Source organism: Salmo salar, chromosome 17 (assembly GCF_965601325.2).
Source record: "Salmo salar chromosome 17, fSalSal1, whole genome shotgun sequence".
In the NCBI taxonomy this organism is placed as follows: Eukaryota; Metazoa; Chordata; class Actinopteri; order Salmoniformes; family Salmonidae; genus Salmo; species Salmo salar.
Window position 1 is genome coordinate 55810522 of NC_138307.1, and position 26559 is coordinate 55837080.

At 44.8% G+C, this 26559-nt stretch overlaps 1 protein-coding gene across 2 annotated transcripts in view; it reads right to left on the reverse strand.

Moving 5' to 3' along the window:
* LOC106595630 (cyclin-dependent kinase 17) overlaps nt 1–26559 on the reverse strand; it is a 37232-nt gene that overhangs the window by 4107 nt on the left and 6566 nt on the right. Inside the window, exons 2-8 of one of the 2 annotated variants that reach the window (XM_045699820.2) lie at nt 5999–6177; nt 5590–5751; nt 4601–4765; nt 2925–3058; nt 683–808; nt 404–460; nt 174–288 (exon numbers count right to left, since the gene is read on the reverse strand). In XM_045699820.2, coding sequence (XP_045555776.1) covers nt 174–288; nt 404–460; nt 683–808; nt 2925–3058; nt 4601–4765; nt 5590–5716 — 724 coding nt within the window. In that variant the 5' untranslated portion in view covers nt 5717–5751; nt 5999–6177. The remainder of the gene's footprint in view (nt 1–173; nt 289–403; nt 461–682; nt 809–2924; nt 3059–4600; nt 4766–5589; nt 5752–5998; nt 6178–26559) is intronic. The other variant, XM_082963886.1, reaches the window with a different exon arrangement.

A 26559-nucleotide genomic window follows, 5' to 3' on the forward strand; every position in this document is an offset into this window, starting at 1 on the left:
AAGGGGTAATATATTGACAAAGAGGAGGAACAATAGTGAATGAGAAAGAGCTAAGAGTGATAAAGAATAAAAGATAGAATGTAGCATTGAAATCAGTAATAGGAGGATGAGGGTGCGGAAAAGAAGCGGGGATAAAGTGAGAGAGGAGGAAAGGTAGAGAGGTATAGACTCACCTTCTCTGATGGCGGTGCAGGGTGCTCCCTCTTCGTGCTCCAGCCTAATCTCCTTTAGCGCCACCAGGTTGTCAGTCAGCTTACTGCGCCCCTTAAATACTGTAGCATAGGTCCCCTATAGAAAAAAACTAACTGGTTATGACCGGAGTCAAAACAAAATAACTTTCAGGAACCTCTTGTGTAAAGCATGTTTTCTGATTTTATAGGAGTGTTTGTGTGTGTTCTCTGACCTCTCCCAGTTTGTCCAGTTTGATGTAGGTCTCCAGCTTCCCAAAACCAATCTCTGACTGAAAAACAGAAATAAAGAGATCATCTTCCATGTTGTTTGTCTTTTTTTCTGTGTTGAATGAAGTGTGTACAGGATACCTTCATTCACTACACAAAATTACATACAGAGACAGTCCAATTCAACCTCATGCCTGTTGCCAGAAAGGAGGGCGGTACCTGAACACTGTTGGGCAATAATGTTATATGCCTTCAATCACTCTCTCTCTCACAAACACACGTACCAGTGAGGCCCTGCGTGAGAGTCGGCTGAGGGGCTGGTCGAAGGTAGGGCTGCTCAGCTGCAGCTTCTCCAGGTAACCATCAGGGATACGGATGTCAGCAGGCAGAGACAGACGCTTGTTCAGGTCCTACACACACACACACAAAATTGGGTTAGAGACCTAACATACACATCACATATATCATGTGTCCTATCGAATACTGCGTCTGTCTGTGTGTGAGACATGTAGACAGCAGAAAGCTCCATGACTACACCCACACACTTTGTCCTAGAAATTACTCTCCCCTCCCACTCACCCCAGAAAGAAAGACAGAAGAATAGAGGCGCTTATACAAAAATAATCCATACATGAAAATTGTTATTGAAGAGAAAACATGGCATCGCACACTCAACACAAAACAAGAGTGACAAAAACAACATAGATAAGCAAACAAGCAGCTTCACACACTAATGACACAAAAGCACACCCACCATGGGTATCACACAACACACTTGTATACCGCCTGCCATCTCTCCCCCATACAAACAGATCAAAAGACAGCATCATGTTCTCGCTATAGCTAGTGATATGAATCAGTGTATTGTTACAGCCTACTAACCCCATCAACACGCCGCTTCAAAGGGAACAAATGGGCAGAATGATATGTACCCACATGAGTGTTTGTGTGAATCTGGTTAGATGTAGTAACCGAGATGACGTGTGTGTGTGTGTCTGTGTGTGAGTGATTATTCAGATATCTGATGATTCCCATCTAAAAAGGTCAAGCACCTCTTGTGCCTCCGCTCAGACTAATAAAATAAACACTTGGCATCAAGGAGAAATAGATAAATCCGTGTGTGTGTAATACCATAATACTGATATACAGGTAGTCAAGTACTGCTTACACTTCTCCAGACTGACCACCAGGTGGCAGAATATCAGCAGGCTGATGAAACAGCATTCCTACCAGTGATTCTATAGGAACTCCGTAAACAGAACCAGTGAGACTAGCATGAACCCTGCACTAAATATATAGTATAAATTCTAACAGTCCATGGGACACCAGGAACTAAGTCATAATTCACTCACATAGAAAATAGCAAAAAGAACACAGCTTAAACATACAGAAATAAAGCAAAAACGAGTCACAGAGACAAAAGGAAAAACATCCCCTGGCTTAAAGAGCGACTGAACATACGCCGATTGGCACGTGTGGTTTCTGTTGCTTATTAGAAAAACAAGACTTCAGTATTGGAGGTGTTTGTCCCCCATGAGACACTGTAGACGCGGAATTTCACTTCCTAAAAATCCCCAGAATGAATCTAAGATAATTACAGATTTATTGAGTTATTTTTTAAAGTTATCGCCGATGATGTTTTAGTTACACAAATTTACATCTAACCAAGGTGTTTGGTGCAGTATTTTTCAAGTAAAAAAATGCGCGATGCACTGTCTTATGTAAACAAAGCCGGAACTGCTGGGCAGGTCTGTCACTGTTTATGCAAGTGGATAGAGAGCAATCACCGCAGCTGTTCACCCCATGTTAGTGGGCAAACGGACATCGTTAAATTAAAACTCAACCTTCATTTACCCGTTGTGAAGCACGGATGAGACTTACTTTATCACCAAAATTATCCTATTTACACTTTGTAGCAAATTTTGACACTAGAATAACTTTTTCGAATTCATACTGATGCCACATCAGTGCGTTTTCAAAGGGATTCATATCTTTTTAAAGGCAGTCCCTCTTTAAATCCCAGGTTCTCACTGAGCTATGTGGAGCAGTCTCTCTCCATCCCACTCTCTGTCCGAGGTTCCTCTCAGGATTGTTGACCAGCTATGTGGCAGGGGATCGTCTGGAATGTCAGCAGTCAGAGGCCAAGCTTGCCGCAGATTACTGTCACATGACAACATTCCATTAGTCAGTCGGTCTGTTTGTGGCCTGAACCAGCTCATACTTTCCACCCTGCCTGCCATCAACCCTCCTCTTTCTCCATCCCTCTGTCTTCCTTTCTCTATCCCACTACCTCCCTTTCCCTCCACATCTCTCCCCCGATCTCTCTACCCTCTTCCTCCCTGGTAACAGGTTTCATATCAGTATTCAGAGTCAGACAGTGAAAGCCTCTTAAAGTGTTCCCTGTTTATCTCTCCTCCCCACAACACCAACAGAGAAAGAGCGGGGGAGGACAGAGATGGGGAGCAGGGAGAGGTGTAGTTCCCTTCTAGAGAGACAGGGATTGGTGGTGGTAGTGGGAGGGTGTACCTCCATGGAGATGCGTCGTTGCACCCTGTTCCTCAGACACACCCCGGTGGGTGACTGCACCTCGTCTGACGACGTCCCAGACGCCTGGTCACTCTCCCCGTCTGAGCCCATCTTCAGGTTCTCATGGACGATGTCTTGGAAGGAGAGGAAGAGGAGAAAGAGGGAGGAAGAGTTACAGTTTAGAAGCTGAACTTGCTCAATTTCAACATTTTGCCTGGCAAATGACACTCATGATCTTCTATGAGATACACATGGCAAGGATTTGCTATAGCTTGTGTCAAACTGAGTCAGTAGTCTGCTGTTTTTTAGTAAGAATGAGAGAATAAGTTAGAGACAGAGAGAGGAGTGCTTTATCTCATTCTGTCAACAGTTATAGTTTATGGCCTGGTCCTGACCCTACAACCTCTCCTTCTCTCTCAAGTTCCCTTCTTTAATTATCCTGCCGTCTCTCTCTCCTTCTCTCACCCCTTCCCCCTCTCACCCCACAGGACAAAGATGAAACACTAACCAACTCTGCTTCCTCCAGGATCATAAAAAACTACAGCCTCTGGTCAAGAGCATGGTGTGTGGTGTGTGTGTGTGGGGGTGGGGTGGACTAATGAACACACACACAGTGTGTTAATGAGTAGCTGTATCTGAGTGTGCTGGCACATATTCTCTCTGTCAACACCTCCAACCCAGCAGCCTGTCGTCATATCATCCCATAACATCCAGCACACTGCACTACTGTCATCACCCTCTCCCTCCTTTCTGCTTCTCTCTCCAGCCGTCCATCTCCTTCTCCACCTACACCTCCTTTCTTTCCAACTCCACTCTCTTTGGTCCTATTTCTCCCTCTCTCTCTCACTCTCTCTCTCTCTCTCTCTCACACTCTGTTCTTCGAGGTAAACAGGTATATAACAGTGTGTTCTAATCTAGTTCCATCCTGTCCCAGATAGACTTGCCTGATTGTCTGTTCCCCCCCAATATCCCCAAACCCATGTAACTCTAACTGGGACACAGTTCAGTCTGAGGTGAAGTTCCTCATGACAACTTATAGACAAGACCGCAGGCCAAAATAGTTGGCTCACCCTGGAGACCAGAGAACAGCTATCGTCATGGTGATGGCTCAGAGAAAACATTTGTCCTCAGACACACACAAATGTATGAAATCACACAAACATCAAACTTTTAGATGCAAATATACACCCGCACAAACACACAGTGTAGAATGAGAACGGTTGACTCATGCAAAAACACTTAATTGAGAGGAAGGTTGGAGATAAAGATGGAGAGACAGCCGAGTCTGGTGTTGTGTGTGATGAAAAGTCACACCATGACCGTGTCAGGATGGAACTCTCAGGGGCTATGACTAACTTCCTGTTTGTCCTCTGTCGCCATCTGCTCTTTCTCTGTCACTTCCTGGTGCACAGGCACGAGTATGCCCATCTCCACGGCAACTCACCTTGGCAGCTGGGTGACGACCGGGTGGCATGACCATGAAGGAGAACAGGCTGCTTATAGTGGTGCTGCTAGTGGGTGTGTAATTAGTAAATATGGCTGCATGTTTGAATGAGTGTGTGTATGTATGACATGTCTGCGCGTGCATATGAGTGTGTGTGCAAGCATGTGTGCCGTTAGTGTATACGTGCTTGTGCATCCCTGAGTCTGTTTGTTTTGCTCTCTGTGTAACTCACCGAGGCGGCTGCCATTGCTGGGGAAGGTCATGAAGGAACCCAGGCTTCCTCCGATGACACTGTGTGGTCTGCGGAGGGGGGGCTTCTTGAAGGAGCCGGTGTACTGGTGCAGGAACGAGTGCATGCTGTGAGAGGAGGGCGGTCGTCCATTACGCACGATCGGCTCTGCAAGGAGAAACATTATGTCAATCAATCAGCCCATCTATCCATCCATCCGATTCATCACACAATCTACCAATGAATCAGTTATTTGTACTGATCGGTCTTCTGTTGAGCAGAATTCAGTAAACAGAGTGCTTCCTTGTTTTATATAAAAACAGCAGAAAATAACACTTATGCAACCTAAAGTAGGCCAGAGGATGTTAGCTTCAGACATTTTGGGCTGTTGCGGTATATTTGTGAGAGTGTTTTCCTTTTCTGTGTGATGTCTTTTCCACAAACATTGTGGCAGCGTCACCTGCCGTCCCCCTGCGTTGTGTGTGTGTGTCCCAGTAGGCGTTTCATCCCACCAGGCTGCTTCTGTTGTTACATAAGGACATAAAGAGCTACTCTCTAGGACACGATCACTCACACTGCTGCTCGCTCTCGCTTTCCCTGTGTGTCAATTTCCCCTCTCGATGTCTCTCACCCAGTTCCTTTGGTCTCACTCTAATCACTTCAGATGGCAAGAAAGGATACCATTGGCTGCCAGCTACATCAAACATTTCAACTGTATCCTCAGGGTGACCCAAGGGCCCTAGTGTGCGTGTCCACTGGCTGTCTGTATCCTTCTCTACTGGCATTCAGTCAAGAGTCACTTCAGAATAGTAACATTATCAGTCTCTTATCACTGGGACTTGCACAGAGCACAGTAGGCGTGTGTGTGTGCTCTGTTTGTTAACTAATACAATCTCTAATACACACACACACACACACACACACACACACACACACACACACACACACACACACACACACACACACACACACACACACACACACCTACTGACCGTTGTCCTTGTTGCCGCCGTCCTCGATGGTCATCTGCTCGGCCAGTTCAGACAGAGACTCGTCTATGGTGTGGCTGGAGCGCAGAGTTAGAGACAGACGCCGCTTAAACCTCTTCATCTTCTCCATCACACACTCCTCAGGGTTGGCTGAGCTGGCAGGGCCTGTAGGGCACAGAGGGCAAAGGTCAGCACTGGACCCACACACACGTTTTAGGTGGCAAGGCGTAAACAAGTAACTTGTAATTGTCTCGATAAGAAAAGATGGCGCCGAAGAACATGGCTGACGTTGTACATTGTCCCTACCAATTGTGCAATTTTGTTAGTTAAAACTTATTTTGTACATAATATTGCTGCTACCGTCTCTTATGTCCGAAAATAACTTCTGGACATCAGAAAAGTGATTACTCACTGGAATAAACTTTTTCCTTTAACGAGTCCAACGAGAAGGATATCCTGCTTTCACTGGAACAGGCCTAGATCCACGCCTTTTGTGAGAAGAAAAGACGCCAGAAAAGGAGACGCAGATCGGGGATCCTTCTGAAAAGCCGGTGGCGAGCGAGTAACTCCCAATGCCTTCCATTCTCCTTGCTAACGTGCAAATGTTAGAAAACAAAATTGATGAACAACAATTAAGATTATCCTACCAACGGGAAATTATAAACTGTAACATCTTATGTTTCACATAGACGTGGCTGAACGAAGAAACTGACAATATAGAGCTGGCAGGGATTTTCCATGCACCGGCAGAACAGAGACGCTACCTCTGGTAAAACCAGGGGTGCGGGTGTGTGTCTATTTGTCAATAATAGCTGGTGCGCGATGTCTAATATTAAAGAAGTCTCGAGGTATTGCGTGCCTGAGGTAGATTACCTTATAGTACCTTATGATAAGTTGTCGACCACACTATCTACCAAGAGAGTTCACATCTGTATTATTCGTAGCCGTCTATTTACCACCAGAAAGCGAAGCTGGCACTAAGAACGCGCTCAACCAACTCCATAAGGCAAGAAGCAAATTAGAAAATGCTCACCAAGAAGCGGCGCTCCTAGTGGCTAGGGACTTTAATGCAGGCAAACTTAAATCTGTTTTACCAAATTTTTACCAGCATGTCACATGTGCAACCAGAGAAGAAAACAATCCTAGACAACATTTACACCACACACAGAGATGCATACAAGGCTCTCCCCCACCCTCCATTTGGCAAATCTGACCACAATTCTATCCTCCTGATTCCTGCTTACAAGCAAAAACTAAAGCAGGAAATACCAGTGACTCGCTCAATACGGAAGTGGTCAGATGACACGGATGCTACGCTACAGGACTGTTTTGCTAGCACAGACTGGAATATGTTCCGGGATTCAACCAACGGCATTGAGTAACACACCACCTCAGTCATCGGCTTCACCTATAAGTGCATCGATGACGTCGTCGCCACAGTGACTGTACGTACATATCCCAATCAGAAGCCATGGATTACAGGCAACATCCGCATCGAGCTAAAGGCTAGAGCTGCTGCTTTCAAGGAGCGGGAGACTAATCTGAACGCTTATAAGAAATCCCGCTATGCCCTCAGATGAACCATCAAACAAGCAAAGCGTCAATACAGGATTAAGATTGAATCCTACTACACCGGCTCTGACGCTCGTCGGATGTGGCAGAGCTTGAAAACTATTACGGACTACAAAAGGGAAACCCAGACGCGAGCTGCCCAGTGACGTGAGCCTACCAGATGAGCTAAATGCCTTGTATGCTCGCGTCGAGGCAAGCAACACTGAAGCATGCACAAGAGCACCAGCTGTTCTGGATGACTGTGTGATAACGCTCTCGGTAGCTGATGTGAACAAAAGCTTTAAAACAGGTCAACATTCACAAAGCCGCTGGGCCAGACGGATTACCAGGACGTGTACTCAAAGCATCCGCAGACCAACTGTCAAGTGTCTTCACTGACATTTTCAACCTCTCCCTGACCGAGTCTAATACCTACATGTTTTAAGCAGACCACAATAGTCCCTGTGCCCAAGGAAGCGAAGGTACCCTCCCTAAATGATTACCGCTCCGTGGCACTCACGTCGGTAGCCATGAAGTGTCTTGTACTGAGTCCCCTCCTGTATTCCCTGTTCACCCACGACTGCGTGGCCAAACACGACTCCAACATCATCATTAAGTTCACTGACGACACAACAGTGGTAGGCTGATCACCGACAACAATGAGATGGCCTATAGGGAGGAGGTCAGAGAACTGGCAGTGTGGTGCCAGGACAACAACATCTCCCTCAATGTGAGCAAGACAAAGGAGCTGATCGTGGACTACAGGAAAAGGCGAGCCAAACAGGCCCCCATTAACCTCTCTAGGGTAGGTGGCACCAAATCGTCCCACCTACGTAACAGCCAGTGTAATCCCGTGGCGCGTTATTCAAAAACCACAAAAAAATGCAAAAACAAAAATTTTTCAAACATATGACTATTTTACACCATTTTAAAGACAAGACTCTCGTTAATCTAATCACACTGTCCGATTTCAAAAAGGCTTTACAACGAAAGCAAAACTTTAGATTATGTCAGCAGAGTACCCAGCCAGAAATAATCAGACACCCATTTTTCAAGCTAGCATATAATGTCACATAAACCCAAACCACAGCTAAATGCAGCACTAACCTTTGATGATCTTCATCAGATGACAACCCTAGGACATTATGTTATACAATACATGCATGTTTTGTTCAATCAAGTTCATATTTATATCAAAAACCAGCTTTTTACATTAGCATGTGACTAGCATGTGACTAGCATTCCCACCGAACACTGCCGGTGAATTTACTAAATTACTCACGATAAAACGTTCACAAAAAGCATAACAATTATTTTAAGAATTATAGATACAGAACTCCTCTATGCACTCGATATGTCCGATTTTAAAATAGCTTTTCGGTGAAAGCACATTTTGCAATATTCTCAGTAGATAGCCCGGCATCACAGGGCTAGCTATTTAGACACCCAGCAAGTTTAGCACTCACCAAAGTCAGATTTACTATAAGAAAAATGTTATTACCTTTGCTGTCTTCGTCAGAATGCACTCCCAGGACTTCTACTTCAATAACAAATGTTGGTTTGGTTCAAAATAATCCATAGTTATATCCAAACAGCGGCGTTTTGTTCGTGCGTTCAAGACACTATCCGAAAGGGTAAATAAGGGTGACGAGCATGGCGCAATTCGTGACAAAAAAATTCAAAATATTCCATTACCGTACTTCGAAGCATGTCAACCGCTGTTTAAAATCAATTTTTATGCAATTTTTCTCATAAAAAAGCGATAATATTCCGACCGGGAATCTGCGTTTAGGTAAACAGACGAAAGAAAATAAAGCATGGGGTCGACTCGGGCACGCGCCTAAGCCCATAGTACTCTGATCGGCCACTTGCCAAAAGCGATAATGTGTTTCAGCCAGAGGCTGCCTCGATATCGTTCAGCTTTTTCCCGGGCTCTGAGAGCCTATGGGAGCCGTAGGAAGTGTCACGTTAGAGCAAAGATCCTCCGTCTTCAATAAAAAGAGCCAAGATGAAACACAACTTGTCAGACAGGCCACTTCCTGCATGGAATCTTCTCAGGTTTTGGCCTGCCATTTGAGTTCTGTTATACTCACAGACACCATTCAAACAGTTTTAGAAACTTTAGGGTGTTTTCTATCCAAAGCCAATAATTATATGCATATTCTAGTTACTGGGCAGGAGTAGTAACCAGATTAAATCGGGTACGTTTTTTATCCGGCCGTGTCAATACTGCCCCCTAGCCCTAACAGGTTAACATCGACAGGGCTATAGTGGAGCGGGTCGAGAATTTCAAGTTCCTTGGTGTCCACATCACCAACGAACTATCATGGTCTAAACATACCAAGACAGTCGTGAAGAGGGCACGACAAAAACTTTTCCCCCTCAGGAGAGTGAAAAGACTTGGCATGGGTCCCCAGATCCTCAAAAAGTGCTACAGCTGCAACATCAAGAGCATCCTGACCGGTTGCATCACCGCCTGGTATGCTAACTGCTTGGCATCTGACCGTAAGGCGCTAGAGGGTAGTGCGAATGGCCCAGTACATCACTGGGGCCAAGCTTCCTGCCATCCAGGACCTATATAATAGGAGATGTCAGAGGAAAGCCCATAAAATTGTCAGAGACTCCAGTCACCCAAGTTATAGACGGTTTTCACTGCTACCGCACGGCAAGCGGTACCGGAGCAACAAGTCGAGGACAAAAAGGCTCCTCAACAGCTTCTACTACCAAGCCATAAGACTGCTGAACAATGAATAAAATCGCCAAAATAGTACACTGCTGCTACTCGCTGTTTATTATCATCACTTCACCCCCACCAACATGTACAAATGACCTCAAATAACCTGTATCCCCGCACACTGACTGTATATAGCATCGTTATTGTTATTCTTATTGTGTTACTCTTAATTATTACTTTTTTATTTTAGTCTACTTGGTAAATATTTTCTTAACTCTTGAACTGCGCTGTTGGTTAAGGGCTTGTAAGTAAGCATTTCACGGTAAAGTCTACACTTGTTGTATTTGGAGCACGTGGCAAATAAAGTTTGATTTTATTTATTTGACTACAAATCAAGTGACTATACTAAGTGACTATGCATAGGTAACAAACAAACAGCGAGTTGCAGCAGTGTACAATGGGGGGGTGTCAATGTAAATTGTCCGGTGCCGATTTTTAATGATTTGATTTGTTCAGCAGTCTAATGGCTTGGGGGTAGAAGCTGTTGAGGAGCCTTTTGGTTCTAGACTTGGCGCTCCGGTACTGCTTGCCGTGCGGGAGCAGAGAAAACAGTCAATAACTTGGGTGACTGGAGTCTCTGACAATTTTATGGGCTTTCCTCTGACACCGCCTATTATATAGGTCCTGGATGGCAGGAAGCTTGGCCCCAGTGATGTACTGGTCCGTTCGCACTACCCTCTGTAGCGCCTTACGGTCAGATACCAAGCAGTTAATATACCAGGCGGTGATGCAACCGGTCAGGATGCTCTTGATGTTGCAGCTGTAGAGCCTTTTGAGGATCTGGGGGCCCATAAAAAATATTTTCAGTCTCCAGAGGGGGAAAAGGTTTTGTCGTGCCCTCTTCACGACTGTCTTGGTATGTTTGGACCATGATAGTTTGTTGGTGATGTGAAAAACAAGGAACTTGAAACTCTCGACCCGCTCCACTACATCCCCGTCGACGTTAATGGGGGCCTGTTCGGCCCGCCTTTTCCTGATGTCTACGATCAGCTCCTTTGTCTTGCTCACATTGAGGGAGCGGTTGTTGTCCTGGCACCACACTGCCAGTTCTCTGACCTCCTCCCTATAGGCCGTCTCATCATTGTCGGTGATCAGGTCACCACTGTTGTTTCATCAGCAAATTTAATGATGGTGTTGGAGTCGTGTTTGGCCACACAGTCGTGGGTGAACAGAGAATACAGGACGAGACTAAGTACACACCCCTGAGGGGCCCCAGTGTTAAGGATCAGCGTGGCAGATGTGTTGTTGCCTACTCTTACCACCTGGGGGCGGCACGTCAGGAAGTCCAGGATCCAGTTGCAGAGGGAGGTGTTTAGTCTCAGAATCCTTAGCTTAGTGATGAGCTTCGTGGGCCCTATGGTGTTGAACGCTGAGCTGTAGTCAATGAACCGTATTCTCACATAGGTGTTCCTTTCATCCAGGTGAGAAAGGGCAGTGTGGAGTGCGATTGCTTCATCTGTGGATCTGTTGGGGCGGTATGCAAATTAGAGTGGGTCTAGGGTGTCTGGGAGGATGCTGTTGATGTGAGCCATGACCAGCCTTTCAAAGCACTTCATGGCTACAGACGTGAGTGCCACGGAGCGGTAATCATTTAGGCAGGTTACCTTCACTTCCTTGGGCACAGGGACCATGGTGGTCTGCTTGAAACATGTAGGTATTACAGACTTGGTCAGGGAGAGGTTGAAAATGTCAGTGAAGACACTTGACATTTGGTCCGCACATGCTTTGAGTACACGTCCTGGTAATCCGTCGGGCCCAGCGGCTTTGTGAATGTTGACCTGTTTAAAGGTTTTGTTCACATCGGCTACCGAGAGTGTTATCACACAGTCATCCAGAACAGCTGGTGCTCTCGTGTATGCTTCAGCGTTGCTTGCCTCGACGCGAGCATACAAGGCATTTAGCTTGTCTGGTAGGCTCGCGTCACTGGGCAGCTCACGTCTGGGTTTCCCTTTTGTAGTCCGTAATAGTTTTCAAGCCCTGCAACATCCGACGAGCGTCAGAGCCGGTGTAGTAGGATTCAATCTTAATCCTGTATTGGCACTTTGCTTGTTTAATGGTTTGTCTGAGGGCATAGCGGGATTTCTTATAAGCATCCGGATTAGTCTGCCGCTCCTTGAAAGCAGCAGCTCTAGCCTTTAGCTCGATGCGGATGTTGCCTGTAATCCATGGCTTCTGGTTGGGAAATGTACGTACAGTCACTGTGGCGACGACGTCATCGATGCACTTATAGATGAAGCCGATGACTGAGGTGGTGTATTCCTCAATGTCATTGGTTGAATCCCGGAACATATTCCAGTCTGTGCTAGCAAAACAGTCCTGTAGCGTAGCATCCGTGTCATCTGACCACTTCCGTATTGAGCGAGTCACTGGTACTTCCTGCTTTAGTTTTTGCTTGTAAGCAGGAATCAGGAGGATAGAATTGTGGTCAGATTTGCCAAATGGAGGGTGGGGGAGAGCCTTGTATGCATCTCTGTGTGTGGTGTAAATGTTGTCTAGGATTGTTTTCTTCTCTGGTTGCACATGTGACATGCTGGCAAAAATGTGGTAAAACTGATTTAAGTTTGCCTGCATTAAAGTCCCCAGCCACTAGGAGCGCCGCTTATGGGTGAGCATTTTCTTCTTTGCTTATTGCCTTGAGAGCGGTCTTAGTGTCAGCTTCGTTCTGTGGTGGTAAATAGACGGCTACGAATAATATAGATGAGAACTCTCTCAAATGTTGCTCACATAGCAACATGCTAGCTTCCTTATCTTGATAGTGGTACAGCTGGGTTGGAGTAAGTACGTTGTGTTGTTGTGACCATGTTATTATTCCAGTATGGACTTATATTGTACATGCTACCAACACATGAACACACATAGGACAGTGAGAAGCCCAATTCTTAAGCTGCAAGAGTATGCATGAGAGGCCGAGAACACACGGGTGTGCTAAAATAGCACCCTTCATAAATAAACTACGCCTCCTTTTAATCTAATATTTATGATGAGTAGATGAATACTGCAGTCACCACACCTCTCCTCAGCACTCAGTTAGGGCCTTCATAAAGCACAAATTAAACATGAATTTAACATCCAAACATGAATACTGCTTTCCTTAATTGCAAACAAAATGCATTAACACACACACACACACACACACACACACACATTTTATCAAGGCCATCTACTGTGGCTAAAATGACATAATGAGAGGTGCAATCCAGAGGTGAACTTGAAATCCACAGTACCAGCTACATATAGGAATAGCAGTCACAGTCACAGTCACACACACACACAGTCACACACACACACACACACACACACACACACACACTGACCTCACCATCAGTGTCCTCACCATCAGTGTCCTCAGATTGGCCACACCCTAAGTAACAGCAGTGGTCGTCATGTGGTTATGTCTTGTTGTGTGATTGGTGGGCTGCAGTGACAGATCTGGTCCAGTGGCTGCAGTGATTGGCCGAGGCAGGCTGGTTGGCTGAGTGTGATGGGAGGTTAAAAGGCCACAGACTGGGAGAACTGGCCACATTCCATAGCAACACAAATACCTGCCTAGTCCGATGGTATGGCTGTGTTGTGTGTGCATCCATCCGTGTAGGATCTACTGTATGTGTGTAAGTATCAATTAATTATGTGTTGTGTGGATATGTTAGTGTATGATTTGTGTGTGTATGGTAAATATACATAAATGTATGTAGAATACAGTATGTGTGTATGTATCAGTGTATGGTTTGGGTATCAGTATGTATGTGTGTGTGTGTGTGTGTGTGTGTGTGTATGTATGTATCAGTATGTGTGTGCGTGCGCGCGCATGCTGACACAGCAGTTAGCCAGGTCATAGGAAACACCTTGCTCGCTCTGCCTCAGGCCAGTTTCCCTGCCCATTGTGTTGCCGCGGTGACACCCCTCGGACGAGCGGGACCCACCCTTCTAACCCCCTCACACCATCCCGTACAGGACACAGTGATAACACACTGCCAGCTAGCAGTGACGGTTGCGGTGTGTGTGTGTCTTCTCTCTCTCTCTCTCTCTCTCTCCAGTTAGCCACTACAGCAAGAAAACATCCTAACACAGCACTAACCTCACATCAGACAGACAGACAGACACAAGAAGAGGACCAAGATTATCTAACTATCCATCTCTCCAGCCATCTACACTATATATACAAAAGTATGTAGACACCCCTTCAAATGAATGGATTTGGCTATTTCAGCCACACCCGTTGCTGACAGGTGTATGTAATCAAGCACACAGCCATGCAATCTCCGTAGACAAACATCAGCAGTCATAGGATGTCACCTTTCCAACGAGTCAGTTCGTCAAATTTCTGCCTTGCTAGAGATGCCTCGGTCAACTGTAAGTGCTGTTATTGTGAAGTGGAAACGTCTAGGAGCAACAATGGCTCAGTCGCAAAGTGGTAGGCCACACAAGCTCACAGAACGGGACCGCCGAGGTGCTGAAGTGACTGTTAGCCAGCCCTAATCGCCCAACATCAATGCCCACCCTCACTAATGCTCATGGCTGAATGGAAGCAAGTCCCAGCAGCAATGTTACAACATCTAGTGGAAAGCCTTCCCAGAAGAGTGGACGCCGTAACAGCAGCAAATGGGGGAACCAACTCCATATTAATGCCCAGGATTTTGGAATGAGATGTTCGACAAGCAGATGTCCATATACTTTTGGTCATGTAGTATACCTTTCTCTTTCACTCCCTCTGAGATCATTAGCTCAACTGTATACAGTCATGGCAAAACGTTTTGATAATGACACAAATATACATTTTCACAAAGTCTGCTGCCTCAGTTTGTATGATGGCAATTTGCATATACTCCAGAATGTTATGAAGAGTGATCAGATGAATTGCAATTAATTGCAAAGTCCCTCTTTGCCATGCAAATGAACTGAAACCTCAAAAAACATTTCCACTGCATTTCAGCCCTGCCACAAAAGGACCAGATGACATGTCAATCATTCTCTCGTTAACACAGGTGTGAGTGTTGACGAGGACAAGGCTGGAGATCACTCTGTCATGCTGATTGAGTTCGAATAACAGACTGGAAGCTTCAAAAGGAGGGTGGTGCGTGAAATCATTGTTCTTCCTCTGTCAACCATGGTTACCTGCAAAGAAACACGTGCCGTCATCATTGCTTTGCACAAAAAGGGCTTCACAGGCAAAGATATTGCTGCCAGTGAGATTGCACCTAAATCAACCATTTATCGGATCATCAAAAACTTCAAGGAGAGCGGTTCAATTGTTGTGAAGAAGGCTTCAGGGCGCCCAAGAAAGTCCAGCAAGTGCCAGGACCATCTCCTAAAGTTGATTCAGCTGCGGGATCAGGGCACCACCAGTACAGAGTGCTGTGAGTGCATCTGCATGCACAGTGAGGCGAAGACTTTTGGAGGATGGCCTGGTGTCAAGAAGGGCAGCAAAGCCATTTCTCTTCAGGAAAAACATCAGGGACAGATTGATATTCTGCAAAAGGTACAGGGATTGGACTGCTGAGGACTGGGGTAAAGACATTTTCTCTGATGAATCCCCTTTCTGATTGTTTGGGGCATCCGGAAAAAAGCTTGTCCGGAGAAGACAAGGTGAGCGCTACCATCAGTCCTGTGTCATGCCAACAGTAAAGCATCCTGAGACCATTCATGTGTGGGGTTGCTTCTCAGCCAAGAATGTGGGCTCACTCACAATTTTGCCCAAGAACACTGCCATGAATAAAGAATGGTACCAACACATCCTCCGAGAGCAACTTCTCCCAACCATCAAGGAACAGTTTGGTGACGAACAATGCCTTTTCCAGCATGATGGAGCACCTTGCCATAAGGCAAAAGTAATAACTAAATGGCTCAGGGAACAAAACATCGATATTTTGGGTCCATGGTCAGGAAACTCCCCAGACCTTAATCCCATTGAGAACTTGTGGTCAATCCTCAAGAGGCGGGTGGACAAACAAAAACCCACAAATTCTGACAAACTCCAAGCATTGATTATGCAAGAATGGGCTGCCATCAGTCAGGATGTGGCCCAGAAGTTAATTGATAGCATGCCAGGGCGGATTGCAGAGGTCTTGAAAAAGAAGGGTCAACACCGCATATATTGACTCTTTGCATCAACTTCATGTAATTGTCAATAAGAGCCTTTGACACTTATGAAATGCTTGAAATTATACTTCAGTATTCCATAGTAACATCTGACAAAAATATCTAGACACTGAAGCAGCAAACTTTGTGGAAATTAATATTTGTGTCCTTCCCAAAACTTTTGGCCACGACTGTACACTTGAAACACCATCTGTCTGTCTAAACGCACGCACACACACACATGCCATCCTTAAAATTCCTCTGTCATTCCTGATGGCATGTGTGTGCATTGCAGGAATCATTCAAATCAATGACTGTCTGGATCTGTGGCTGCAGTTTACCCAACCCCGACCCTAACAACACACACACACACAAACACACACACTCAGTATGTCCAGCCTAAGCTTATAAACTCAAATTACCTCCAGGCTTGGAAGTGCCGGTCAATAGGGCACAACGTCAAAGAACGATCAGATACAAATATATAGTGTAGAACAGACATGCCTCTCTGTCATGAAGAGTGAGGAATCACATCAGCTCTATACATGACATTTCTATCTGTGCCCTCAAATATGCCCCAGCCAACGCATATAAAACACATACAGCAGCACATCTCCCCTCACCAGTCAACCACTAATCTACCAATGAAAATCTATGAAACACTGTGTGTGTTAGGGGATTAGTCTTCCCACCCTTCACCCCCCACATGCCGTAACACCCACCATGTACCAGGCAGGGACACTTTGATGTCAGGTTTAAGCGTGTGTGTGTGTGTGTGTGTATATATATATATATATATATATATATATATATAGTGTGTGTGTGTTGCACGGGTATGACCTGGTTCTCTTCTCATCTCGGCTGGAGTTGATCTCATTAAAACAAACATAGTTCATGAAGGAGGTGTGTGTGTGTGTGTGTGTGTTTAGTTTTACTATCGTTGTGGGGACCTGAAGAAAAGTGGGGACATTCCACCAGTCCCCATAAGGAAAAAGCTTATTTTAGGTTTAAGGGTTTACAATTAGGGTTACGTTACGGGTTAAGGATTAGGTGTAGAGTTCACAAGGATAAATAAACCTGAGTGTGTGCATGCGTCTGTAGGTGTCTTCATTTGTTTAAGCACAACAAACCTGCTGGAAAGAGAGTCAGGGGAGATGGAGTGAGATAAAAGGAAAAGACGAGAGAGAGTGAGATAAAAACAGAGAGAGCAGGAGGGAGAGAGAGAGAGGGAGGTAAAAACAGAGTGAATAGGAGGGGGAGAGAGAGAAGGGGGAAAGAATTAACAAAAAAGCTGAGCAAACTAGAATGCTACTTGGCCCTAAACTGAGAGTACAGTGGCAGAATACCTGACCACGGTGACTGACCCAAACTTAAGGACTCAGTGAGCATAGCCTTGCTATTGAGAAAGGCCGCCGTAGGCCAACCTGGCTCTCAAGAGAAGACAGGCTATGTGCACACTGCCCACAAAATGAGGTGGAAACTGAGCTGCACTTCCTAACCTGCCAAATGTACGACCCTATTAGAGACATACTTCCCTCAGATTACACAGACTCCCATATCTATTGGGTGAAATACCACAGCAAGATGTGTGACCTGTTGCCACAAAAAAAGGGCAACCAGTGAAGAACAAACGCCATTGTAAATACAACCCATATTTATGTTGTTTTCCTTTTGTACTTTAACCATTTGCACATAATGACATTTGAAATGTCTTTATTCTTTTGTAATGTTTACTGTTAATTTGTATTGTTTATTATCTACTTCACTTGCTTTGGCAATGTAAACATATGTTTCCCATACCAATAAAGCCCTTAAATTCAACTGAGAGGGAGGTAAAAACAGAGAGATCAGGAGAGAGAGAAAAAAAGTGAGCAGGAGGGGGAAGAGAGTGTGTTCTGAGTTTACTAATACAATTTTCCAACAGAACATTCTCCATTTATCTTATCAGCCACACTCGTGGTCCCCCCCCCCCCCCCCACACACACACACACACACACACACGCCAATAAGGCAATGATACTAACGTTACCGACATGTTCATTATCATCCCAACAACTCTTTCCTTTTGCCAGGGGGCAGAGTGCAGGACACAGGCCTGGTCATGTGGCTGGGACTGAGTATGCCTGTGTCTGCCCCTCAGAGCATCACTGTCCTTGGGCAGACAGGCTAGGAAAGTGGGCAGGCTGTGGAGGATTGGGTTGCTGAGACAAAGGTTGTGTCTGCTGCTGTGGGGAGTGACACACACAGACACACTCTTTACCTGCTGAATGAGCTGGCAAGGAAATATGAGAAGAACTGAGGGCCAAGGAAGAAACAGCTGTCCTCCCATGTGTGTGTGTTGGGCAGTCTTCTATCCAACAACAAAAAAACATACGCTGCTGATCCCATCTCCGCTAACTAGAGCAGATCCCTCTCTGCCACCCTGCAGCGTAGATATAGAGTTACTAGATTAGCTGTTCCCATTGGACAGGGTCCAGAATCCTGTATCAGCAGCACAGGGAGAAAACTCAACCTCTCTCTCCCTCCGTCTCATTCTCTAACTCACCATCTCTCTAGTGGTTGCACGCACGCACGCACGCACACACACACACACACACACACACACACACACACACCCACACACACACACACACACACACACACACACACACACACACACACACACACACACACACACACACACACACACACACACACACACACACACACACACACACACACACACACACACACACACACACACACACACACACACACAGTATAGCTGGGATCATCAACTAGATTCAGCCGCAGGACAATTTTTTCTTGAGCAGATGGTCAGGAACATAATTTCAAATAATTTGTAGACTTCAAATTGACGAAAACATAAAAGTCATTTAAAACTTGCTCACGTTGTATAAGATCACATACACCGAGTGCACAAAACATTAAGAACACTTTCCTAATATTGAGTTGCACGTTGCAGTTCTTGACAGAAACCAGTAAGCCTGGCACCTACTACCATACCCAGTTCAAAGGCACTTACTGTAAATCTTTTGTCTTGCCCATTCTCCCTCTGAATGGCACACATACAAAACCATGTCTCAATGCTTAAAAATCCTTCTTTAACCTGTCACTTCCCCTTCATCGACACTGATTGAAGTGTATTTAACAAGTGACATCAATAAGGGATCATAGCTTTCACCTGGTCTGTGTCATGGAAAGAGCAGGTGTTTTGTTCACTCAGTGTGTGTACAAAATAAAGATATACATCTTTGTTTTGCATGGTAATAGTTCAGAACTGATTTCCAAAATTAAAAATCACTTGGACCTGATTTGCTGGTGTTGGTACAATCTTTTATAGATAACAATAAAAAAAAATAAAAAAACATATCTACCTTTTTATTTTTGCTCAGAAGACTTGGGGGGACAAATAAAATCACCCATGGACCACCAGCTGGGTAAGCCTGCTGTACAGGTAGGGCTGCAAGATATGGGCAAATAATCTAATTGTGTTTTTCTTTACAAAATATTACAAATGTGATCTTGTGATTTAGATCAAAACTTGGGTGAACTGTTGGAATCATAAATAAAATGAGTATTCCAACTCTATGGTTGGTGTTGTTTAGCATGACAACTAATGAAAAAGACCTGTAGAAGTTGTTAAGAAAGGGTAGGAACCAAAGTGTTGGTCAGAGTTTCAGGGATCCTTATTACATTTGAATGTTACATTCATGATGTTTAAAAACATTGATCAGCCTCGAGATATGGATATTGCAATTTTGATTAAAGTATGATACATTGTTTTTTATTTAACCTTTACTTAACTAGGCAAGTCAGTTAAGAACAAATTCTTATTTACAATGACGGCCTAGGAACAGTGCCTTGTTCAGGGGCAGAACGACAGATTTTTACCTTGTCAGGCTCAGAGATTCCATCTAGCAACCTTTCGGTTATTGATCTAGCAACCTTTCGACTATTGGCCCAACGCTCTTACCACTAGGCTACCTGCCACCCCTGTGCAGCGAGATAAGCACTCTCTCAGATACAGAGAACAGAGGGATGTAACAGAGACAGGTATTATCTCTGGGCCACACCAAAACAAAGAGAGCTCATTTGACCGGGCTGGGGGGGAGAGAAAGCACAGAGAATTCCCCATCAAACACAATCCAACGCACTGGCTGATGGGCTCTCCCCCGGTATCCCCCTCATCTCTCCCACTCTCTCTTATCAGCATCCCTTCAAAAAAACATGCATGCGCAAGCAGGCACACAAACAGCCTATACATTCTTCTGTGAAATCCTGACCCACATACCAAACCCAAACCAGGCACTCTCTCAGATCTTCCCTCGTTCCCCTTAGCCTGTCCTTCTGGGTGTCCCCCAGTGCATCGTGGGTAGGCCAGAGCTCAGCGAAGAGGAGGAGACATCAAAGGGCAGGCGGGGGAGAGACGGCAGACGACAAGGCCTAATTAAGACTAATACACACACTCACATCAAAGTCAATTCCTTCAAATTTGACAACTAAGACAGATACCTTGAAGGCATGTCCCTAAAGTAAGATGCAGTAGTTCCACCCCCATTTAGGGAAATCTGCCTTGAAATTGAAAAAGAGAACAGCAACTTTTGTCCCTCTCCATTTTGTCTCTCTCTAGACCCTGAACTCATCTCGTCACCATGGTGACCAAGGCCCCAGAGTCTATATTCTGCTTCCAAAAGATTAGGAGGTCTAGACTATCCCAGAACTCTCTCTGGCTGGTTGCTCTTTTCCCTCCAGTCTCACTCCCCCTCTTTGTCAAGTAACTAGGAAATATGATATGGTCGAATTAATATTCAATTGAAAATGGGAGAAAAATTATGGAATGAGAAAAGACGTATGTGAATATGTGGGTGTTGATGTGCGCGCGAGAGAGTGTGAAAGCGAGAGCGAGCAAGCGAAGGATAAAGACAGCGAGGAAAAGAGAAAGTGAGCATATTTCGAGTGAGAAGAACAGAATGGCGTCTTTGTGTAAGAGGCATGACATCACCAGGGTAACTCCAGGCATGTACCGTTAGCTGAGGAAAGTACAGAGAAAGAAAGAGTGAAAGAACAGAGACAGAGCTGTACTGCAATTCAATACGAAACCAGGAAACCAAAAAAATACCATGATTTTGAAATGTTCACGAAATGTAATCCATAGAAGGATCCTTTGGAGGAAGTTTTCTTGACATACGTATCTGAAAGCATAACTGAGAAATAATTCATCAAAGTTGGCCTCCTTTAAGACTCCATACTGTTTCATCTGTAGGCACTTCAAAGCAACAATTGGTGTCATATGAAGCTTTACCGCTTGCTCTGTAATATGAATAGTATATTGATTTCAATAAAACGTTCTTACATTCATTTTGCTTACAAAAAAATCTAAACATGAATATAGAAAAATATAAATGTATTGTTGAACGTAATATACTTTATGGGCAAATCAAAAGTTTCAGCGTGGGATCTCTGCTACTTTTGTTATGATCCAATTTGTAAGCCTTACCAACAGAGTGAATGTGAAAATGGATTCAAAATGGTCCCCCTCAGCTGGTGATGTGCAGGATGTGTAATGACACAAGTAAAAGGAGTGCCGTGATTGGTTACATTGCCTACTGTGCCAATCTCTCTGTAAAAACAGGTTATAACTTTAAAACTAGCAGAGATCCCACGCTGAAACTTTGATATGCCAGTAGAGTATATTATGTTCAACAATATACAACAAAAAATGCCAAATCTAAAATAATACTTTTTCAATATTTATGTTTATAATTTTCCATATTCATACATGAAATGTACATGGGTATGAAATATAAATTCTATTCATATTTCAGAGCAAGCGGTAAAGCTTCAGAAGACATCAACTTTTGCTTTGTAGCACCTACAGTCTTAAAGGAGGACTGGGTAAGGGCAAAATGAAATAAATATGCCAACTTTGATGAATTCGTTCTCAATTATACTTTTAGATACAAATGTCAAATACATGTCAACGACCCTTCCTCCAAAGAACCATTCTATGTATTAAATGGAATAATTTGACCCGAGGCTAATGCGGTTAACATTGTGATAAGCTATTCAACCACACCCGAGGCAAAGGCCTAGTACCTGTCCATAGGGCTGGGAGATATATCAAATGAATAAGAATTTTGGTTGTAGCGTGATGTTCTAAATGCCTGTACTACAAGAATGCCATTTTTTTTTTGTTTTGATGAGCGTTCTGAGTCTATTCAGAGCAGTTCAACTGTTCTACCTTGTTAGAGAGCAAATAGAGCCAAGTTGGTTAGACTTGAAATATAAAAAGATTAGCTGGCTACTCACTAGCGAGTGGGCTTGTGCTTGAGAGATTGTTTATGAGACCCGTGTTCATTTTCTGTAATGCCTGCTACCAGAAGTTGGTCATTATTGGTGGATCTGCATTACAATTTTAACAAAAAGGGCATTTTTATTGACAGACTTGAATGCCCGATCAGGGAATAATTTTAAAAAAGCAGGTTAAACTATTTTGATAAAATAATGTAATAATTAGTGGGTCTTCTGGTTGTGGAAGGCTTGTATTTAGCCTAGGAGTAATTTTACAATCCCTGAATTCATTAGATTATTGCTGACTGTTTGAAATGTGGTGTATTGCCCTTTAATTGTGCAGCAAAGCTTATTCCGATTTTTTTTTTAAAGATAAAAAAAGAAAGAAATGGAGATATGATTTTTAGGCCATATCCCCACCTGTTCTATCAGTCTGCTTGGTACATGGAGGTGAGTGACGGGCTATAGTTACAGGCTTAACCCTGGGCTAGCTGACATCACCCCTATGATATAAAGATCACAGACAGTCAGACAAACACACCTGTGTAAGAGAAAAGGGGGTACAACAGTGTACATAGACACAGTACGCACACACACCAGTGCCAGAGGGGTTCCTCATCTTGCAGGTGTGCCTTACTAACCAAAACCACCACTGTCGTCAAATGAATGGGATTAAAGACATGCAGACTACAAGATACTTCCGAGCACTCACCCAAACACAGCATTACACCTCCTTCCTGGACCCTGATGGAGTTCCATTAAGCTGAACCGCGGTGCACCGGGCTATGGCCCGTGACGTGAACGGGGGGGAAAAAGTGAGGGAGGAGGGCCTTTCTCAAATCAAATCAGTAATCTGCGCTGATCAGTCATGCTATCAACAAAATGATGTGGATATATTGAAGCAACATCTCAAGACATCAGTCACGAAGTTGAAGCTTGGTCGCAAATGGGTCTTCCAAATGGGACAATGACCTCAAGCCTACTTCCAAAGTTGTGGCAAAATGGTATTGGAGTGGCCATCACAAAGCCGTGACCTCAATCCTATAGAAAATCTGTGGGCAGAACTGAAAAAGTGTGTGCGAGCAAGGAGGCCTACAAACCTGACTCAGTTACACCAGCTCTGTCAGGAGGAATGGGCCAAAATCCACCCAACTTATTGTGGGAAGCTTGTGGAAGGCTACCTGAAACGCTTGACCCAAGTTAAACAATTTAAAGGCAATGCTACCAAATATTAATTGAGTGCATGTAAACTTCTGACCCACTGGGAATGTGATGAAAGAAATAAAAGCTGAAATAAATCATTCTCTCTACTATTATTCTGACATTTCACATTCTTAAAATAAAGTGGTGATCCAAACTGATCTAAGACAGGGAATTTTTACTAGGATTAAATGTCAGGAATTGTGAAAAACTGAGTTTAAATGTATTTGGCTAAAGTGTATGTAAACTTCCGACTTCAACTGTATTTTATATAAAATGTGTGTCAGAATTTTCAAATTAGTTTTGATTGGGAAAGCAGATAGTGTTTTTATCAAAAGCAATCACTTTTGCATGTGAAAACACAGAATCCTACTCATTACACCACGTGCATAACTTTTCACGTCGCTGGCTAACTCATTGGTAGTGCTTTATAGTGTACCCCTCTGGAGGCAGCTCAGTTCCAAATCAAATACAATCAACGCTAACCCGGTTAAGCCCAAGGCATTCATCAAATCCCCTCCCTCTCATCACTCCCCCTCCACACCATGAACCCAAACCTTGCCTTATCCTACACACAAACCATCCCCTTAACCAAACTTAGCCTTATCTGAGCTAGGCTACCAAACAACCTCCCCCAAAAACACAGATGAGATAACAACATAAATAATGGAACACAGCCATTAGAGACATTACACTGCCTCCCCTCTGATCTTTTGACCTGCAGCCAGACTCAGGGGTGAGAGGTCGGGCATATCACTATGACAACCTGTGACCCCTGACCTCCCAAAACCCACACGAGCCAACCGGCTGAGAGGTAATGACTGCTGCTGCCAATAACCATAAACCAGTGCAGCCAGGGTGCAATCGTTCACAGTAATGTAATGGGATGTGTTAGCACAAAACGCTGCTGCTAGACATCCATCACACTGGTTGACTGGAACTGAGCCCATCACGCCAGCTCGCGCACACACACACCTCTCAGTGTAAGGAGCTAAAAAGAGAGTTTCAGCGTGACTGACCCTGAAGGGATGAGCTGAAATAACAGAGCTAACGGGTAATGTACGTGTGTGTGTGTGTGTGTGTGTGTGTGTGTGTGTGTGTGTGTGTGTGTGTGTGTGTGTGAGAGAGAAAGAGAGAGTGTGTGTGTACATTAGAGGCCCTTGCGCAAACAGAGACATAAATACCTATGTCCCAAATGCTGTAAAATCTCCTTCAGTGTGAGAGTGGAAGCCAAGAGAGTGAGACAGAGCAAGAGAGGAGAAGAGGAGCGATCAGATCCTGTAGGGAAGGAGAGAAGTGGAACAGAAGGAAGGCAGAGAAAGAGAAGAGCAGCAATCAGATCCTGTAGAGGGAAAGAAGTGGAACAGAAGGAGGGCAGAGAGAAAGAGGAGAAGAGGAGCGATCAGATCCTGTAGAGAGGGAAAGAAGTGGAACAGAATCGAGGGCAGAGAGAGGGAGAGAAAGGAGATAAGAGTGGGGAGATAGGGATAGCGAAGGAGAGAGGGGATGGGTGAAAGGGGGAGGGAGGAGAGGAGGAGAGGGGCTGTGAGGGGGGTTATTTTTAGGACTGGGTACTGCAGACTCACAGCTGAATACAGTGTGTTCTACAGAGGACAGGCATGCCATTATACACAGACAAGCATAAACACCACACAGGCACGTGGTCCTTCCCGCTCTCCCTCTTCACATTTGACATTTTAGTTATTTAGCAGACGCTCTTATTCAGGGCGACTTACAGTTTGTGCATTCATCTTAAGATACAGTAGCTAGGTGGGACAAACATCTCTCAGTCATAGATTTTTCCTCAATAAAGTAGCCATCAGCAAAGTCAGTCTGTCTGATCAGAAATACAAACAACCCACCGAATAAAGCAGGAAAAGAAGTTATCAGAGCCACATAGTGAGTGGCATGACACACACACACGGTTTGAATTGGTGCCCAGATACTACAATGTCATCTGTGTGCAGCAAAGGCGGTTGGAAGGGGAGAAAAAGCACTGTGTGTGTGTGTGGGAGATAAGAGGATAAACACAGACTGGGCTATACATTATCCCTGTGTCAAATGGAGAGATGAACGGGACAGACTCCAACAGGACCCAGACTTCACCCCTAAACAGACATGCTCTCTGCCAGCTACACGCAACCCTTCGGGGTTGCCTAGACCTCTACCCTTTAACCAGCTTTAGCAATGTCTCAGTCTCACATGACGACCCTTTGAGAAGATAAAAGACTCTGTGCTTCGTTGTCTCCCTCTGTGTGTGCGAGGAGCAGAAGGCCACACCGGTGCAGTTATTGAATCCCCTGTAGTCTGACAGCCAAGTCAATAACTGTCAGCCCATCCATCCACTCTTCCTGTAGCACCTTCCTCCACCAGCCCTCTCAGCCTTAGTTACACATCTTGCTATTTACTTCTTCTTCCCCTTTAAAGCCATGCCACACTAATGATGGCTAACGAGCTGCTTCCGGACGACTCAGGACAGCCAGCCAGAGGAGCACAACAGGGAACGTGCGAGTGTGTCCCAAAACACGGGCTTCCTCGTTGCAATGAACAGCTGGAATAGTTCACATTCCACAGGACAGAGATAGGAGGGACACATGTACTGAGGGAAACGCACACAAACACACACGCAAGATGGATGTGAACATTAGCAGTAAAATGCCTAAGTTATCTGGAAGTGTTTTCCAACAACATAAAGAGCAGATAAATTATTTCATCCTTGCATGTTTCAATGGTTTATCACTTCACTGTATTTTCTTCCCACTGTTATCCTTTCCCTGATCTCTCTTTTCCTATTGATCCTCCCCTTTCTCACAACCTGCCCCAGTCCCCAACTCTAAACCACAAAGCCCTAGAGGACAGGTGTGCCCACCAGGTTCTACCTAGAGGTCGTTCCGGAGACACCCAGGCCAGCACAGGTGGTTGTTGCGTCCCACGGTCCCTCCAGCCAGTGGTGCTTCCTGTCTTTGTCCCGGTCACTCCAGGTGTGACATTCCTCGTCACCTGAGTGAGGGTTAGGAAGTCAGGAAGAGATACATTCCCACCTCCCTCTCAGGCCTCTCCGGAGTCTCAACAGTTTCAGCTAGTCTCCTTTTCTCTCCATGTCCTCTGATTTGGATGTT